The 18,663-nt window shown below is 65.8% G+C and overlaps 5 protein-coding genes across 5 annotated transcripts; 1 reads left to right on the top strand and 4 right to left on the bottom strand.

The window, feature by feature from the left end:
• Positions 1–744: 744 nt before the first annotated feature.
• EMIHUDRAFT_118255 (hypothetical protein) lies at positions 745–2,752 on the bottom strand (the record flags this gene model as incomplete). The annotated part of the gene is made up of 5 exons (XM_005771361.1): positions 745–910; positions 1,068–1,216; positions 1,390–1,546; positions 1,660–1,840; positions 1,996–2,752. 5 exons carry the CDS (start codon positions 2,750–2,752, stop codon positions 745–747), a joined length of 1,410 nt encoding a protein of 469 aa, XP_005771418.1.
• A 6,238-nt stretch (positions 2,753–8,990) lies between these two features.
• On the bottom strand, positions 8,991–9,635 carry EMIHUDRAFT_243454 (hypothetical protein; the record flags this gene model as incomplete). The annotated part of the gene is made up of 2 exons (XM_005771360.1): positions 8,991–9,452; positions 9,567–9,635. The coding sequence occupies 2 exons, from the start codon at positions 9,633–9,635 to the stop codon at positions 8,991–8,993; spliced, it is 531 nt and encodes a 176-aa protein (XP_005771417.1).
• Positions 9,636–9,921: 286 nt separating this feature from the next.
• Positions 9,922–14,706, bottom strand: EMIHUDRAFT_243453 (hypothetical protein; the record flags this gene model as incomplete). The annotated part of the gene is made up of 6 exons (XM_005771359.1): positions 9,922–9,975; positions 10,050–11,696; positions 11,828–11,949; positions 12,089–12,167; positions 12,318–14,300; positions 14,488–14,706. 6 exons carry the CDS (start codon positions 14,704–14,706, stop codon positions 9,922–9,924), a joined length of 4,104 nt encoding a protein of 1,367 aa, XP_005771416.1.
• A 989-nt stretch (positions 14,707–15,695) lies between these two features.
• On the bottom strand, positions 15,696–17,192 carry EMIHUDRAFT_243452 (hypothetical protein; the record flags this gene model as incomplete). The annotated part of the gene is made up of 1 exon (XM_005771358.1): positions 15,696–17,192. One exon carries the CDS (start codon positions 17,190–17,192, stop codon positions 15,696–15,698), a length of 1,497 nt encoding a protein of 498 aa, XP_005771415.1.
• A 306-nt stretch (positions 17,193–17,498) lies between these two features.
• On the top strand, positions 17,499–18,264 carry EMIHUDRAFT_243451 (hypothetical protein; the record flags this gene model as incomplete). The annotated part of the gene is made up of 2 exons (XM_005771357.1): positions 17,499–17,590; positions 17,817–18,264. 2 exons carry the CDS (start codon positions 17,499–17,501, stop codon positions 18,262–18,264), a joined length of 540 nt encoding a protein of 179 aa, XP_005771414.1.
• Between the last annotated feature and the right edge of the window lie 399 nt (positions 18,265–18,663).

The raw sequence follows: 18,663 nt of genomic DNA, 5'->3' as shown, positions 1-18,663 counted from the left end.
AGGGTCATGGAGAGGAGTCATGGAGAAGAGAGGGTCATGGGCGGTGCTGCGCTCTAGGCGGCTCCTGCTGGTCGCGGGGCTGAGTCTGGCCGCGGCGAGCGCGCTGGCGCTCTCCCTGCACGGGCCCGTCCTCCTCCTCGCCTGCGCCTTCTCCGCGTGCTCCATCTCGGGCTGGAACGCCCTCAACTGCCTCTCCGCCGAGTCCTTCCCCCTCGAGGCGCGCGCCGCCTCCCCGCCAGCCACCGCCAGCCGCCCGCCCACCGCCTCCCGCCCGCCCGGCCTCGCCCGCAGGTGCGCGCCACGGCCTTCTCGCTGCTCTCCACCCTCGGCCGCGTCGCGGCCATACTCGCGCAAGTCGTGGACGGCAGCCTCTCCCAGCGCGTCCCGACCCTATTGGCGGCGACGTCGGCCTGCCTCGCCCTCGCCGCGCTCGGCGGCGCACTCGCTCCCGCGCCGCAAAGCAGCCGGATCCGCGTGGAAGAGCTCAGCCCGCAGCCCGTCTCCGCGTGAGGGCGTGGTACGATTTTTTCATGTTTTGCATGCAGCATGGAGAGTCAGAGAGTCGACGCCCGGAGTGCGTCACAAGGGTTCAAGGCTCGTCGTAGCTCCCTCCGGCGCGGTACATGTAAGAGACCAGAGGCGGGCTCGTGGAGCGAAAAAAGAACCCAACGCAAGCGGCAAGCCGGCGACAAGGACTCACAGAGGTGACCGCAGAGCGCTTAAAAAGAGTCCGCAGCGCCACGTCTACGTCTCGTCCGCCGCCCTGACGCCCGCGGCTACCAGCAACCGCTCCCCCACCGCGGCGACGACTGGAGGGCAGACGGCGTTGCCAATCTGCCTGTAGAAGCCCGAGTAGCCGGCGCCCTGCTTGCGTGGCGGGATCGAGTAGCTCTCCGGGAAGCCCATCAGTCTCGAGCACTCGCGCGGCGTGAGGAAGCGAGGTCGGCGGCGGGGCGGGGCGCCTAGGGTTCGGGTTCGGGTCGGGTTAGGGTTGGGTGCGGAAGCGAGGGAGGCGGTGGGGCGGGGCGCCGTCGCGCGGCGTGCCGTCCCTCTCCTCGCAGACGAACTTTGTGGAGAAGCCGCCCGTCTTTTGGTAGAGCGAGATGAGGGTCGGCGCCTTGCCCTCGGTTGGGATGGCGCGGTCCGCCAGGCACTCGCCCCGCGCCTCCAGCTGGGCCATCACGACGGAGAGCTGCGCCTCCGTCAGCTCCGCCGCCTGCAGCGCACGGCCGGCCAGGTGAGGGAGCGAGAGGCGGCGCAGCTCCCGTGTGTGCTGGCCGTGTGTGCTGGGCGCCAGGCAATCCGGAGCGTCATCCGGCTCGAGGATCTCCGCCACGCTCCCGCCTCCTCCTGCCCCGGCCGGGGCATGGCTGCCGCCTACGAAGACACGTCCGAGGCATGTGCCGGAGACGCGTCCGAGACGCGTCCGAGACAGGTCCCCCGCGGCTGGCCGCCTTCGTAGCAGAGTCCGCTCCAGTCCATCGGCCGCGCCTCGCAGTCGCGCCGCACGCCCGCAAGGAAGAGCCGCTCGCGGTACTGCGGCAGCCTGAGAGAAGGGCCGGCGGGTGGGGCGGGAGGGGGAGGGGGGCGACGGCCGAGTGCTGCTGCGGCCGCCAGTGGCGCGAGTTGAGCACCCGCCAGCTCACGACGTAGCCGCACCCCTCGAAGGCGGCAACCATGCCTCGTAGGACGGAGCCGGCGCGGAAGGTGGTCGGCTTGCCGCTCACGGCCGCAGAGCGGCCTCCGCCCCCGAGCGTGACGAGGCCGGGCACGTTTTCGAAGAGGAACGCCTTCGGGCGGCAGGCGGCGAGCAGCCGGACGAGCTCGAGGTAGAGGCCGCCTGCGGGAGAGGGGTCGAGGAGGCATGCGCTTGAAGGGTGCAGAGGGGGGTCGAGGAGGCGCCTCCTCGCCAGGCGGGACGGGCCGGAGGAGGAAGAGGCCTCGGGGAGGGGGAGCGAGGTGTGGGCGGGTCGCGTGTGGACAGAGCGGGCTGACCTCTCCAGTCGGTGGGCGTGCTCTCGACGCCCCGCTGCTCTCCACGGACAGAGAAGGTCTGGCACGGGAAGCCTGCCGCGAGCAGGTCGAAGGCAGGCAGCTCGTCGGCAGGCAGGCCGGTGAGGTCTGCCTCGAGCAGGGCCCCGTCGCGCGCGAAGTTGAGCCGGTACGTGGCGCACGCCATCGGGTCGACCTCGCACGCGAGGCTGCACACCCCTCCCAGAGGCTCGAGGCCGAGGCGAAAGCCGCCGATCCCGGCGAACACCTCTGCAAACGTGAAGGGCGGCGGAGGCGCTGCCGGCACACCGCGGGCGGCGGGTGGCGCCCGGCCCAGTACTCGCTCGTGCCTCCTCACGCCGGAGAGGTAGACGACCGGTGCGCGAGATACAAACTCAGCGAGACTGGTGCAGAGAGGCGCCTCTCCTGCGATGGCCGCCTCGAAGAGCGTCGCGATCGGCGGAGGGCAGTGCACCATCAGCCCCGAGTCGAGACGGCGGTGAGGCGACGGGCCGAGGCGGTGGGTCTCGAGAGGCAGCCGAGCGCCGCACGCCGAGAGGAGCAGCTTGCGCAGTCGCTCCGCGGAGTGCGGCTGGACCAGGACAGCGCCGACCGGGAGGCCGCCGTGAGGCTCGGCGCGGTGGGCGAGGGCGAGCGACCAATCCGCCATCCACTCTGGCACTGCTCCCTCCGCCGCCGACACAGCCGCTGCACTGCTCGCTCCACCGGCCGCCACGCCAGCTACGACGTCTGCAGGCATTTTCTTCGGTTGTGTCATAAGGCGTCTCGATCGAGCGGCCTCGCGACGGCGCGACGGCGCCGGCGACGCCTCTCCAGTTCTCGCGCGTGGCTCAGGCGAGGCTCAGGCGAGGCACACGACGCTCTCTTTGGATACTACCCTGGGTGGGCGGGGCCTCTACTTGTCAGCGCGCATGGCTGTCTGCGCCACGCGAAAAGAATTTTAGAAGCACGGCAGGCGGTCACGACACGATTCACGCGACAGGCGAGGCGCGGGCGACGGCTTCCTCAGAAAAGAATTTTAGAATAACCGTGTAGAGGCGGAGCGCAGAGCCAACCCTCGGGGACCCGTGTTTACTTTACGGCCCTTTCCCTGCGAACGCGCACCCCCGGGGCTAGGGCTCTCTTGCCCGCAACCCGATCCCGATCATCCGGCCCGCTGGGTGCGCTCCTCAGCTCCCCGGCCCTGGATGTGAGGCTAATGACTGCACTCCAAGTGCTCCAAGAATAAAACTCCCTCGCAGGACACTGGCACGGGACTGGAAGAAGAGAAGAGAATCTCTCTCTCTCTCTCTCGGGACTGGCGCGCACTGGCACTAACACAGGTACGCCTAGTGTCGTGCGCGAAAAGAGATCGGAGTTGACACGTTGGGAATAGCGGTGGATTCTTCTCGAGGGGTGCCAAGGTATGCCCCATCTCGGGACCCATCTCGGCTGAGCCCTGGTGCGGACGGTTTTTTTGCGGTATCTTGATGTATCTCTCCAATAAGCAATATCTGTGACCGTAATCTCCCCGTAAGCGAGCTCACGAGCGAGCTGTCATAGTCCCATCATGGATGACGTAGAGTCCCCGAGATGAGGAGTGTCTCGTGGATGGTATTTTGTTCGTAACGCTACCTGATTGGCCTAGACGAGCGGCCTACCTCCAACAGGTCGGTCCGACCGACAGTGCCTCCTCTCCACCACCCTCGCCCAGGGATCTTACAATGCTGTCTTAAGGGGTCCGACCTGTGTGGGCACTGCCTGCGCTCGGCACCGGGCACCGCCTCGCCCTCGGTATACAAAATGCGCCTGCGGGCGCGGACCCTCACAGATCAGATCAAATCAGAGTCGTCACAAAGTAGCGCTATAGAGTAGGCGGCATCGATTTTCGCACGAACGGAATACGGAATATCCGCTTTCCTTATTTATACCGCGCAGTCCGCAGAGCATAGAGCAAGCAAGTCGGGGAGAGATTTTTGAAAACTTTTCTTGCAAGTGGTCGGCAGCGGTATACGACCAACTTTGCAATGTGACTCTCCAGCGAGTATGCTCGAGGCGGAAGGCAATGTCATCCAGGCCGCGGGTCCGCGGCCGCTCCCGCGGCTGCAGCCGCACCTGAGCCGCACCGGCTGCGGCCACGGGCCCGTCCAATGGCAATGCGACGACGGCCGCAATTAACGCCCTCATCGCCCAGCGCATTGGTGGTGCGCCTCAGCAACGAGAACAATACTTGTCCCAATGCGAAAGAATATTCGCAAGGTCTTGTGTGTGGGGGGTACTGGCGGCAGCCGCAACAGTTGATTTTACGAATTGCGCGATGTTAGCCCTCGTCATGGCCGCCGCCGTCCTCGTGAGCGACGGCGGGCAGCGCTTCTGTGAGATGGAGCCGGCCCAGCGGGCGGCGCTCCTGGCTAGTGCCCAGGTGATCCTTGCTTTTGGTGGCCGGCCACCCAGCAGACACCGATACCATGACTGGCCCTGCGTCGTAGGTGACACCGGGCGTTATGCCAACCGCATGCGCAAGCGGCTTTGGCGGTGATGAGGAGACAATTTGCCCGGATCCCGCACAGGAACTGTTTGGAGCTGGCGGGGCGGACGGGGACTGGGCCAACACGACGTCCAGCCCGGAGAAGCTGCTCTGCCGCATCGCGGAGGGTTGCCGGTTCAACACGGAGAATGCAAGCGTCATCGTCATAGTCTCACACGGCAACTTCATCCGCGAGGTGGCCAAGCTGCTCCAGCTCGATGATAGCGCGGAGCGCACTGTCCTGCAGCGCCAGCTAGGGCTTGCCGCCAGCAACAACCTCTTCACCCTCAGCATCCGATCCCAGGGCGTCGTGTACGTGCTGATGCGGCACTGCCGGAAGCAGGGGCAGTTGACAAACATCTCGCCTATAGACCCGCCGTGTGTGCAAGCTGCCGAAGGGCGGATCTGCGGCGTGTCAGAGGCGGTCTCCCAACTGACGTGGCTGATGCGACAGTGGGGCATCAGGCCCGCAGGTCAAGTCGGCCTTTACAGCAGCTGCACGCGACGCGCCAAGACCACGGCGGCGGCCCTATGGGAGGCGATCCCCGCGTGGTGGGTGAATGGGGTGAATGCCAATGGGACGATACCCATGCTGCCCTACGTGTCAGAGGTCCGCGCGAGAAGCTTTTGTGACTGATACAGCGTGTCCGACGTACTTGAGTCAGACTCGAGTGTGTCGTGCTCGTCGGGTACCGAGTAGCGAGTAAGGTGCCAGGTGCTGGAGTGCGCGTGCCCCAGGCACGCAACACGCAGGTGCCTGCCGCGGTACGGCAACACACGAACCGGAATATAATATTTCTCTGGTAGGACGGGAACGAGATGATAGTAGGGAGTAGAAGAAAGCAAAGAGGAGCCCTGCGCACGCACGACTCCGCAGGAGAAGCCCCTCCCCAGACAAAACACAAGGGAGAGGTGGGTGGGTCACAGAGAACTGTGGCCGCCAGCGACTGAGCCAGTCTCGCTGGCGGACGGAGGAGAACACAACGAAGGGCCGTCCGAAACACAATCACTAAGAAGGGACGTACGGACGTCCATCACTGGGATGAGATCGGGAGATCTGGCTGCCTCGAATATCTCCCGATTCCACAGCCGCCCACAGGAGCGCCGCCTCAACACGGGGTCTCGCCTCTATCGAGCCATGCTAGCTCCAGCCGCAGCCCCACCCGGCCGCCCGAGGGTGTTCCCGCATGCAGAGAAGACCAATCCTGGGGGAAGTAACCTTCTCTGGTAGGACGGGAACGAGATGATAGTAGGGAGTAGAAGAAAGCAAAGAGGAGCCCTGCGCACGCACGACTCCGCAGGAGAAGCCCCTCCCGCCCGTGCTTGCGCAGCGCAGCCTCCTCCTCCCTACTCGCAAGCCGGGTAGCATGGTGGTGATTATATCGGGTTCCACCCTGCGGTGATTATATCGGGTTCCACCCTGCGGTGATTATGTCGGGTTCCACCCTGCGGTGATTATATCGGGTTCCACCCTGCGGTGATTATATCGGGTTCCACCCTGCGGTGATTATATCGGGTTCCACCCTGCGGTGATTATAACGGGTTCCACCCTGCGGTGATTATATCGGGTTTCACCCTGCGGTGATTATGACGGGTTCCACCCTGCGGTGATTATATCGGGTTCCACCCTGCGGTGATTGTATCGGGTTCCACCCTGCGTTGATTATGATGGGTTTCACCATCTGAAGCGCGCCTTATGCGGTCAGTTGTTGCGAAGGCAGCGGCCGCAGTTGGTCGAGCGGGACGCGCGCGTCCTCGTATGGTCGGCCATCGCGCGTCGTGGCAATCGTGAACCGTACGATTGCGGTGTGTTTGGAGCATCGCAACACGGTCGCCGCCCAACCAGCTCCGCCAAACTCTTTGCACGCGTACTGTGGCCAGAGGACGCTTGCGACGAGGACCGGTCGCCCTGTGGCGTTTTCGGCGGTGATCGGTCGGGCGTCGATGGGCGAGCTCGGCGCTGCCTCGCGAGCTGGTGGCGCGCTTGCCGCACTGCCTGCCCCGCGGGTGGCCGCGCCGCTCGCCCCGCGAGGCGCGGCGCCCTGTGCTTCCGCGTACGCCGCCCTATCCGCGGCGCACTGCCTCGAGCAGAAGTCGGCCACGTCTGCCATCCCTTGGTCCATGACTACGTTTGGAACATTGGCGGCCTGGATGTTGCTGACGACTGCACGTGTGGCTGCCCAAAAGTTCGCTTGGCCAGGCGGCTCACCAAGGTATTTGCAGTCGAGACCGAGGGCGACGGCTGGATGACTAGCTGGTAGAGCGCGCCCAGCGAGGTGGCGAGCATGATCCGCCGCTCCTCGATGCGCCGCCTCTCATCTACCCCGCCGGCCTGCATGCGGAGCAAGTCCGTGAAGTCCTCGAGCCTCGTGTGTGGGTCCGCGGAGGTAGATTGAAAGATGACGGGGAGCGAAGCGCCCTTGAGCAAGCGAGGGATTTGGAGCGCGAGCATCGTAGGGTTGGCGGCCGCCGCCCCCACGCTTTGCACAATAGCTCCTTGGAGAAGGCCGGCCGTGAGTCTTGCGGGGGCTGCCAGGGGCAGGCGGGCCGCCCTTGTGGCTATCGGTCCCAAATGGAAAGAGAGCAGCGAGTACAGCAGCAGAGGCAACTCCCCGCCCGCCTCGAGCGCGCGAAGCGGGAGATGCGTAAGGAAGACCAGGTCCTGTGGTCCTGGCACGACCGGCACCACGGCCGCGGCTTGGCCCCCTCGACCGCGGCCCCGGCCTCTCCCCGCGACCGGCGCTGGGACGGCGGGCGCGTCAAAGTCTTCACCGAGAAAGATATCCGAGTGCGAGATCACCCAGACCCCTGGGTTGGCCATTGCCAGACCGGCGAGCCGCTGGTGTAACACGCCGATCTTCTCCATGGGAGTGGCAAAGAGGTTCGCCGCGTCCAGAGCGGTCAGAAGCCGCGACCAGAATGCCCCATTGAAAAGCACATTGAGAACGTGGTTCCCATCGAGGAGGGTGCCTGTCTGCTGGTCCACGCTGAACCGGCACCGCGGCAGGAAGGCGCCCTTGGCGTCGCTCTGCCCCAGGGTGTAGTTGGTCACTGCTCCTGCATTGTCGTACACCGTGGTCCAACTCAGACAAGGCGTGTGGTCCTTTACGTGCTGAGCCCCTGGAACGAGAACGAGCGCTGCATCACTGGTGATCTGAACTTCGTCAACGACGACGACGATGGGCGCTTGCGCAGCTGGCGGGGCCTGCTGCTGCGCCATCTTCACTGCGTCTTCTCCTCTCCTCCCACCTCACAGAGAACTGTGGCCGCCAGCGACTGAGCCAGTCTCGCTGGCGGACGGAGGAGAACACAACGAAGGGCCGTCCGAAACACAATCACTAAGAAGGGACGTACGGACGTCCATCACTGGGATGAGATCGGGAGATCTGGCTGCCTCGAATATCTCCCGATTCCACAGCCGCCCACAGGAGCGCCGCCTCAACACGGGGTCTCGGCTCTATCGAGCCATGCTAGCTCCAGCCGCAGCCCCACCCGGCCGCCCGAGGGTGTTCCCGCATGCAGAGAAGACCAATCCTGGGGGAAGTAACCATATCGCATGTGTTCGCTGTCGTCGAGATGTACTCTCTTTGCTAGTAGCGTGGCGTATCTGAGCCTACCTCGCGCTGCGTTTATGTACGCAAGCTTACAAACCCCACCGCTCACTGCTCATGCTTCTGCGCTCCCAAGGCACGGGCCCGCTCGCAGCACTCCCGCCACACGCGAATCTCTTCCTTGCAGTAGACCTCCTTATGGTTCTTACTAGCCAGGCACCGCTGGATAGCACATGCTTGGTCTTTGCACAAACGCTGCTCTATGGGCGCGTCATCCGGCTGCCTCCTGCCAGATCCCGTGTACACAAAGGCGCCTTGCTGCCTCGTCGGCCGCTCGCTCATCACTGCTGCTGGCGCTCAGCCCAGCTCGCTCAGGCGTGTCGCACTTGATCGCACGTCGACACACGGCGGGAACGTGTCCTCGGCTCGCGGGTGCGGCCCGCGGGTCTGCGCTCCTCGTGCAAGGCCCGGCGCAGCCCAAGTGACTGGGTTCGGCTCCGAGATGTGAGGGAGTCAACCGGCCACTCTTCTCCCACGACCAATCGCCTCGTTCGTGCGTTCACGCCGCACCAGCACAATTTCACCCAGACAAGACTCTAGCAGGCGAGGCAGGCTCCCTGAGTCGCTCCTAGGTTGTCACGACGCTCGACGCCGCGGGCAAAGCCAAAGGGACCTCTCCTACCCGCGCCACGGCCCTCGCGTGCGCTTTTTCCTGTGGCTTTTTCGCGCGTGGTCTCGTGGCGAAACGCGAAACGGCCACTGGGGAGCGGGGTAGGCGGTAGCTGCTCCACCTCGTTTCTGAGTCGATTTCTGAGGGACCCCTGTCCGACTACGAGCCCGACCCCTGGCGGGCGTCGAAGCAAGGATCGCTTACCAGAAAACTTCAACAGCCCCTCGTCCCATGCAGCACTAGCGCGCTATTATCTCGCCGCCTCGCTCATTGCATCACTCGCCGCACCGCCCCCACCGCCGCTGCTTTCGTCGCGCTCCGCGAGCTTGGCCGCCTGCCCCTTCATCATCTTGAGCATGTTGAGGAACCCGTTGTTGCGGCCGGGCGTCAGCGACTGGGCGATGCCCGCTGCCTGGATGAAGCTTGGGTCGACCGCCTGGATCTCCTCATTCGTGCAGCCGGAGAGGCCGTTGATCAGCAGGGCCGCGATGCCTTTGGTCAGCTGCGAGTCTGACTCGCCCACGAAGTTGATGGTATCGTCATCGCCCAGGGAGCCATGCACGTAGACGGTCGAGAGGCAGCCTGGCACCTTGTTTGCGTCCACTGCGAGCGACGCGTCCATCGGGGCAAGCTTTTGAGCGAGAAACAGGAGCTGCTGGTATCGTAGCTTCTGGTCGGGCACCGACTTGAAGCCTCGTACCACCTTTTCGAGCTGCGGCGTCAGGCCGAGGCTGGACAGGTCCTCGCCGGCGCCCGCGCAGGCGGGCGGCGCACGGACGCGGCCACAACGTGCGGCCGCTGCGGCAGCAGGCAGCGCCACGCGCACTGCAGCAGCCAGCGATGGCGTGCCGAGCACCATCAGCACGACCGAGGCTCTTGCGAGCACCTTCACCATCTCGCTTTTGCGCCAGAACGAGCCTAGCGAAGAGCTCGCGCGGCGCCAAAAGAATTAAACGAGCAGGTCATGTCCCGCGGCTTCTCCCACCTCTCGGCGCAACTCCGCCCTCACCCACACACCGAAGAGAGAAATACGTATCCCGCGGTAGCCGCTCGTGGGCGCAGAGTCCCAAGGGAGGGAGACGTGTGCAACACGCACCGCCTCGATCCGCCACAGCCCACAGACGAGTTCATTCCGGACCAGAAGGACGACGCGCCAGGCGCCATCCCACCACGCGTTGACGCTAGTGCTGCTGCACCGCGCAATGTAGCCTCTGCTGCGTCTCGTGCGGGAGCCGCTGGGAGGGGAGGGGAACGGGAGGGGTCAACGGGAGGCACAGGGGGTCGGGCGAGGCGAGCAGGCGGCGCTCACCTGAGCCGCATCGAAGAGGGAGATGCCGAGGAGGCTGTGCAGAGTGCGTAGCAGCGAGATGGTGGCGTTGCGCAGCTCCGGACGCGCCTCCTCCAGCAACTTGAGACCGGCGCCCACCGCGTGCTTTACGACCAATCCCGGCCTGGTTGGGTGGAGTGAGACCGAGAGCTCGCCGAGCCGCTCGAGCATCGCACCGCGCGCCCTCGGGTTGGACCCGTACAGCGCGGCGGCCGCCACAGGCCCGAGCAGCGCCCCGGGCTCGACAGTGGCAAACAGCGCGTCGAGGCACGGCGAAGCGGCGCAACGCACCTGTGCGTTCGAGGACGCGAGGCACGAGCCGAGCGCCTGCACGAGCGCCGGCGCCGTCGGCACCAGCGCGTCGCCGAGCAGGGGGAGCAACTCCTCGAGGGCGCCGATCGCGACCAAGTTGACCTTTGGGTTGGCATACGTCAGCTGTGGCGTGAGCCCGTCGAGCAGCGGCAGCAGCTTTGGCGAGCGGACGAGCGCCTCCGGAGAGGCGCGCGAGAGGGCCGCGAGTGCCGTGAGGCCATCGCGCCGTGACGCCCAGTTGGACGAGGCCAGCGCGGCCAGCAACGCACCGGCGCGCTCGTCCACGGCCTCGGCCGGTGCATCGGATAAGCCGTGGGATGAACGGCGGTCGGATGAGCTGCGTGAGGCGCGAGAGGCTCGCAGTTGGGAGCGCCTCGCTGCGTCGGGAGGGCCGATGCCGTCGAGTGCCGCACCCAAGGCCCCCGCAGGGGGTGAGGTCTCGGCGGCGTCCATAATCTTCCTCAGGGCCGGCCCGGACAACCACCTCGCAAGGAGCCGCTCGAGACGCTCACGCGTCTCGCCGCCCGCTCGCCGCGCCTCTCGCAGGATGCTGACGAGCCCATGCTTGGTGGCAGATCGCGTCTCGGACAGGCCTTCCGAGTTGAGCGCCGCGTACACCTGGACGATTCGATCGAGCTCGCGCATGTGCAGGACGCGGCCCCATCCCATGCCCTCGAGGGCGCGGGAGAGGTGCAGCGCGGCTCGCGCTCGCGCGGTCGGGTTGCGGTGTGTGGCACAACCGGAGAGCGCCGAGATTACGCGCCCCTCCGAGACGGAGGCGGCCATCGCAGCGAGCGCCTTGTTCGCCTCGTCGGCAATGAAGCCACTTGTCTCGGCGCTCTTCTTGATGAGCATCGGCACAATCAGGTCAAGGTCGGCTTCCATGTGCCGGCCGAGCGAACCAAACATCTCGCGGAAGGCGCTCGCCGCGTTCTTGGCCAGTGCAGAGCGGAGCGAGTCGCAAAACTGGATGAGAAGGCGGTTGAGGGCGTGCAGCTGAGACAGCAGCGATGGGTCGGGCGAGCCGACGTCCTGCGCAGCGACTAGTCGGCGAAACATGTTGATCGCCTCGTACTGAGCTGCCCAGTCCCCCTCGCGATCCCCGTCTTTCAGCAGCTCGAGAGTGCGCGCGACCGCCGCCTCCGCGGCTGGCGGCGGCGGCAGCGCACGCAAGTCCTCCGTTCGAAGCTCACTGATCCCGCCACCCACTAGCCCGTCCGCCGTCAACGGGATTGTGCTCACTGCGGCGGGAGCCGCCGAGCCCCAACCGCCACGTCGTGAGCCCCGCTCCCCGGCGTGCTGGCCGCGACTGGAATCCTCCGACGGCAGGGAGCGCCGTGGCGACGCGGGCGAGAAGCCGACACGATGGACGGTGCCGCCAGGAAGAGTTCCGCTGTCACAGCTGCTTCCCCCACCGCCCGCCTCCGGCTGCTGCCCAGAAGCGCGACCCACGACGTCCAGCGCAGGCTGACTGTCGCCACCTCCACCGCTGCGCCGCCCTCTGGGGGGCAGCACCTCGCCGTCTCCTGGAGCTGCAGCACCACGGTCCGGCACGGCGGCGGCCTCAGTGCTGGAGGCAGCCAGGCAACTCAACCGGGAACCCACGCGGCGGAGAGGGAGCCTGCGAGGGGGGCTCTCGCAAGGAATGGCGTCTCCGGCCCCGCTCCCACGGCGCCCTCCTATGGCGCCCTCTAGGCGCTCGCTCACACCCACCGCGTCATTGACGCCAGAGATTGCTAGCTCCTTGGTCGTGCGCTTTTGTGGCGCCGAATGCGACCGCTGCACCGCCTGGAAGGGAAACCGCACCTGCGGCGACCGCATGGGCGCTGCCGAGCTCGGAGCACGAGCAGAGGCATCGAGATTCAGACCGAGGGGGGCCTGCCGCCGCTTCAGAAGCTGCAATGCGTCGGCGGCAGGGGCCGAGGGCTCCCCACCCACGTCGCCTCCTGGCCGCGGCGGCCGCGTAGCTCCGGGCGCCTTACCAGCGACGCGGGCGGCAGGCAGCCACATGCCAACCTTGTCGCGGCCACTGCGCGCGCCCAGCGGCGAGGACGAGGCCGGAGACCCCACGGGCGAATCGCCGGAGGGCACGGGCGATGTGCTGCCGCCAGATCGGCGCGACGCCATGTCTCGCTCCATTGCAACGAGCAGCGCGTCTGCCTTAGTGGGAGAGTGCATGGGAGAGGGAGGACCCCACGACTCCGACTCGGCGGGCGATATCGGCGTTGGCGACGCGCGCGCGTCGTTGAAGGCACTCGGCGCCGACAGGGGACCAAGACCTGTCAGGCTGTCGCTTGCCGCATCGGAGGGTAGCTCGATGCGCATCCCTCCGCCTCGTCGGCTACCGAAGCCTCCGCCGGGCCGCTCCTCGGCGTGCGAAGTGCTGGCACGCTGGCCGGGCCTGCCCTCGTCCATCCCCTCAGCGAGGACACTGAGCCCGAGGGAGTTTGCGCGAGGTAATTTGTGACCATCGGATGTCGCCTCCCACGGCAAGCGGCCACGACCACAAGTCGCGATCCGCCGGCTGCCGGCGGTGGTCTCCATCAGATCGGCAAAAGGACTGTCGTCCATCTCGGGCCCCGCGGCCGCCCTCCACCCGGCCGATCCGGAGCGCACCATCGGAGGTGTCCCACCAGGCGTGGTGACTTCGGCAAGGTTGTCGGCAAAGCCCACAGCCGCTCCTCCCTCCCGCAGCCGCTCGTGCACGCGCGCCTCGAGCGCAGGAGGCAGCGCGAGCTCTTCGAGCAGCGACTCAAAGACTTCGTCCCCACCCTCATTTGACTCCTTGATGCGATCGCCGAGCACGCCGACCGCCGACGAGGCGGCGCGCTGCACCTTGGGCTTCGGGTCCTCGAGCGCCGGCGCAACAGCCGAGAGTGCGGATCGGTGGAGCTCAAACGGTTGCGCTTCGTCCTCTCCGAGCGCCTCGAGGAGGACTGCGATGGCCTGCTCGCGAATGTGCGAGTTGGGGTGGCGCACAAAGGGCAGCAGCGGCCGCAACACGCGCGCGGGGGTGAGGAGCGATATGAGCTTCCGCACGACAGACAGGTTGGCGCGGCGGATGACGATCTTGTTATCGGCAAACTGGTCCATCAACGCGGGCACAAGCACCGTCGCGGCCTCGGGCCAAGCTCGCACGGCCTCGCCAAAGGCCTCAAGCACATCGGACAGGATCTGCAGGGTAGTCAGCACGATTTTGAAGTTCTGCTCCTCGTCGAGCACTCTGAGCAGGAAGGAGACCAATGCAGGCGCATGCGAGGCTGCCGCTCTCCGGCCGTCGCCTCCCTCCTTCTCGCCAAGCCCATCGAGCAGCTCCTGCAACTGGCCTATGGCCGCGGCGCGGGACTGCCAGCTGCCGCTCTGCTCGAGCCCCGCCATCAGCGGTGCCGGGATGAAGCCAAACGAGACGCTTGGGCCAGCCTCGTTGTCCGAGTCGTCTGAGTCCGCCGTCTGCTCTATGGCCGGGGCCTGCCCGGGGGAGCCGGCGGGCTGGTCCTCATCAGCTGGCCAAGCGCCGCCACTCCCGCCGGCGGCGGCCCATGCGCTGTAGGCCTTGCGCGCGCTCGTTGGAAGCGCGGAGAGAACCGCAGGCCATGACTCGCCCGCCGCCTCGCAGAGACGCGGCAAGCATTGGCTGGCGGACGACGAGACGGCATCATTTTCATCAGAGAGCGCGGACACGACCGCAGCAGCAAGGTCCGCGATCGGCGCCTGCAGCCCCGGTTCCGACGCAACACGGCAGAGCGTGGCATTTGGCAGGGAGAGATACAGCAAAGCTGCCTGTCGCAATCGCCAATCTGCCGACTCGATGCCTCCCACCGTCACACGGCGCAACACCCGCGGCAAGTCCGCGGCTGATGCCAGGTAGGCAGATAAGGCCTGAGAGGCAGCCTTACGAACTGCGACTTTGGGGTCGGCAACCTGCGGCCACGGGTTGAGCGGCGTGAATAAGAGTTATCCTCGTGCACGCGTGTGGTGTGAGGGGGATGGGCCACGGGGCGGGCGGTGGCGCTTGCGCTGCCTTCGCGAGCAAGCCAGGCGCGAGGAGCTCGGACGCGAGGTCGTCGAGGCGGGAAGCATGTGCGGCATGACCGAGAAGCTCGCCCACCAGGGAAAGGGCCTTCTGGCACACGCTCCAGTTGGAGTCCTGCAGCCTCTCGCCCAGTGCACCAAGCAGTGGCTCCGCCGCAGCAGGCTCGACCACCCATCCAGCTGAGGCGAGCAGAGAGCCGAGGGCATCCAAAGCCTCCGAGCGCAGATGCGACACAGGCTCACGCAGCCCGTCGAGCGCTGCGGTCCATCGCTCTGGCTCCGTGCCTACCCCCATCGGGCCCGCGTTGCCCTCTCGCGACGCGTTGTTACGAAGCGAACTGAAACCGAACCTTTTGTGACACAGCGGGCCATCCAAGTCGCAAGTGCTCCATCATGAGGGTGCACGGCGAACCAGTTTAGACCCAGTTTAGACCCAGTTTAGACCACGGCTGAACACGAACCGGATTAGTCCTGTTTACGATAAACTGGGTCTAAACAGGGGTCGTCGGCCTGGGTGGGTGGGGGACCCCATTAGACATACCAGGTTTTAGACCCGGTTTAGGGCGCCCCTAGCCCCTCGCGCTAGCTCCGCCGCCGCTGCCGCGCGACACACCAGATTTAGACCCAGTTTATCGTAAACAGGACTGATCTGGTTCGTGTTTAGCACCATTAGCAATTGGTCTAAACTGGTCTAAACTGGTTCGCCGCGCACCCTCCCTTGCCATCCGCAAAACAGTGGTGCACTAACCCCGAGAACTCGGGTCACTCCTCAATCGCAAACCCTGTCAGCAGTCCTCCTCCGGGAATGTACGTAAGAGCCACATACAACGAAAATCCAAGTGCGCAAAATGCACAACAGCTCCTCACTCCGTCGGCTCCCGGGCTGCAATCGAGATCGAGCCATGATTGAGTGGGAGTCGGTCCGCACACGCACTGTGTGGAGTGCGGTGCGGGACGGTGCATCTAACCCGTAACCGCGGGCCGCCGCAAATGTGAAATGACAATCTCTCAGTAAATTGATAAAAACAAAAACACTTTCGCGGGCCACAAGTGCTCCAAGTGCAAGTCCGGGTTGCCAAAGTGCGCCACGGCGGCGCGGAATCGCCACCAGCTCGGTTCGCGTGTGTGCTCACTCCTCACTCTCTCTCACGTGCTCTCGAAAAAGGAGGAACAGCGGAAAGAGGAGCAAGACTTTTCCTGTGACATTTCCAGACAGGGGTAAGCCCGCTCTCTCCTCTCCCGTCTCTCTCGCTCTCTACTCTCCGACGCGTATTCTCGACGACGTCACCGGGTGCCCGGCGCAACCCCCACCCGGAGCTGTGCGCACTCGGGACTATCACGCAGCTGCCTCGCGAGGTGCCTTCCCGCCGCCTCGTGCAAGGCCAGGTCCATCGCGTATTTGCTGCCATGCGCGAGTTCAAAGTCCGGCGCCACAGGATAGGTGTGGATCTCTCTCGCATCCAGCGCGCCCTGCGGCCTCAGCCCGAGCGAGCGCATCAGCAGGCAGACGGACGCGGCTTGCTCCTCCACCAGGCCGACCAGCGCGTACCGCTGCAGCGAGCGCAGGGCGCAGTCGCGCCCGGCGAGGCCGACCGGCCTCTCCTGCTCGTGCACCGCACCACCACACAGCATCCGAACCGCGTAGTTGTCGTCGAGGAGCAGCTCGAGCCGGGAGGGTATCGAGCCGCCCGGCGTGGCCGACTCTTGCTGAAGCAGGCTGGCAGCCGGCAGCCGGCGAGGGAGCTGCTCCAGGGCGCGGTCTCGCGCCGTGTAGAAGGCCGTCTCGACGGCGACCGCCACGTGCCCCCCAGAGGCGAGGACGAGGGAGCAGTTTGAGCCGGGCCGCGGCGTGCAGATGCCGCGGAGGCTTGCCATCTCCCCGCCGAGGCTCTCCCCCTCCCTCCCCAGGCAGCGCGAGCGGAGGCCGAGGCAGAGGCGGGCCCAGCTGATGAGGCGCTGCGCCGGCTCGCGCAGGAAGGTGAGGTAGGCGTGCGGCCGCTGCGGGAGGAGGTGCGCGTGGAGGCCGTGCGGGCAGTGGCGGTAGACGAGGAGGGGGTGCGCGAGCCACTGCTGCAGCTGCACCAGCTCGCGACGCGGCAGCGAGGGAGAGCCAAAGCGGCCCAAGCCGCCCTCGTAGCAGTTGATGCCCACCGCGTTGCCGGTGAAGCGGCCTGCCCGCAGCGGTCGGTTCATCCGGAGCCCGACGATGGCCGCCAGCGAGGGGAGCAAGATGCAGTCCTCGAGCACGGAGCCGGAGGTGCGCCGCAGGTGCGTGAAGAGGATCACCCCGCCGCCCTGCAGCGTGCGGCCGAGCGGCCCGACGGCGCCGAGCCCTCGGAAGCGGAGCGGCGCTGCTCGCCCGCTGAAGACCTGGCCACACTGCCAGAGGGTGAGCGGCTTGAGCGAGCCATTCCAATGTTTTCGTGAGCGGTTTGCGCGCGCAGGCCGCGTCCGAGCCCACCACGGCAACGCGGCGTCGCTGCTCGAATTGTCGGCGCCCCGCCTCAGCTGCTCGGACGCCACCCACGCCTCCCACCGCCGCCACCAATTTGGATCGATCTGCTCGCCCAAGCTGGTGTAGTGGTGGATCTCGAGCCGGCCGACTCCAAACACCATCAGCACTCCCATGCCCAATTCCAGACCCGCGACGAGGTTTATGGACGCGTTGCTGGCGCTCTCGCCCATGCAGCGGTGGCAAACGTTGAGCAAGCACTGGTGGAGGAGCAGAATCGCGGCGAGTGCAAGGAAGACCGAGACAGTGCTCGCGCTCGCAACGAGCATGGAAGGCGAGAGGACTTCAGCGCGAACCACGCGGAGCGAGGAAGACGCCAGGTGGCGCGCGGGGGTGGGCAGCTCTTATTTCTTTTCTTGGCACCCGTTTGCCTGTGCGAGCCAGTCCCGTGCTACATGTACATGTACCTAGAGTAAAGAAAGAAAGAAAGAAAACAGCCAAGCAAGGGAGGGATAGGTAGGATCCTTCGCATGCCCAAAATTCTTTCTTGCGACCAGGGAGGGACTAAACAACCTGGCGAGTAGAGACCACGCCTCACTTTTTCACAGGGGGGGATCCGCTGGAAAAAGGAGCGCATGCTCGAGCCCCCGGCGAGGGCTTGTGCTGTGAATAGCAGGCCTGGTCTCGACTCGCCAGCTAAACAACCAAACCCAGTCGGGGCCTCGGGGTGTGCGCCCTAGCCTCGCGGTTGCGGAGCTCCACGCTGCTCGGTGGCGAACTCTGTTCACACCGAGCAGCTGTGGTAGCGGCTGGCAATAGCCGACAGGTCCATCCATGGAGCGAACGGCAACACGGCCTTCTCGCAGCCCGGCGCCGCAGCGTCCGGCTCGTCGCCCTCCCGTGGCTTCCTCGCCGCTGGCTCCTCGCATATCCTCCAGGCGAGGGCTTCGCAGGGCCGCCGCCCTCGCCCTCTGCGCCGCAGCCGTGGCCTCCTTCGCCTCCGGCTCGTTTGAGCTTGGCGCCTGCTGCGCTGTCTCGATTGCCACGCTTCTTCTGCGCGCCGCACTCGACGACTCTCCAGTAGTGGACGGCAACGACTTTGAGGTTGTTATTCGCGCCACAAAGGAGATGGAGTATCTGCTCGAGGAGAGCTTCCGTGCGCCACCGACAGCAGGCCTTCACGAAAAGATCAGCGTGGCCCAGACGCCGGCGGGTCAGCCGCTGCCGGAAGGAGTCGTCCGCCGAATGCGGAAGCTGGTCACGATACGCAACCAGTTGGTGCACGATCGAGGGGTGAACGCCGTCGACCGTGCCGCCTTCAGGGACGGTTGGGCGGCGGCTGAGCGAGAGCTGCGTACGCTTCTGCCCGCCGACTCCATGCCGTTCTGCGTTATATCTTGATATGTGTCATTCTACTCACTGGTCCTGCGCAGCGCCGCGAGCGAATTGTTTCGACGAGCTCCGACCCTTTCGTCGAGATCGCGGTGCCCCGGTGGTGTGGGGGCACATAAATGATCGTGTGTACGTGTGTATTCGTGTTGGCTGTTGGATCGTCATGTGACGACCGCGCGGCGCGCGACCGCGCCGTGATTCGCATGTGCTGGTGCGGCTGAGAACACTCACAGATAGATCTCATGGTGCCAGTGGATGTTATGACACACTCGCGGTGGACTGGGGCATACGTTACTAACAGCGGTTTTGCTCTACCCAAGGAGGAGAGGCCAATCGAGGAGTGACGACCAATCGAGCCACCGGGAGAGAGTGCGGCGCAAGGCCAGTCAATCTCCCGGCGCACGGAGG

This window comes from Emiliania huxleyi, assembly GCF_000372725.1.
Source record: "Emiliania huxleyi CCMP1516 unplaced genomic scaffold EMIHUscaffold_388, whole genome shotgun sequence".
Taxonomy (NCBI): Eukaryota; Haptophyta; order Isochrysidales; family Noelaerhabdaceae; genus Emiliania; species Emiliania huxleyi.
This window is presented reverse-complemented; position numbering and strand designations above follow the sequence as displayed.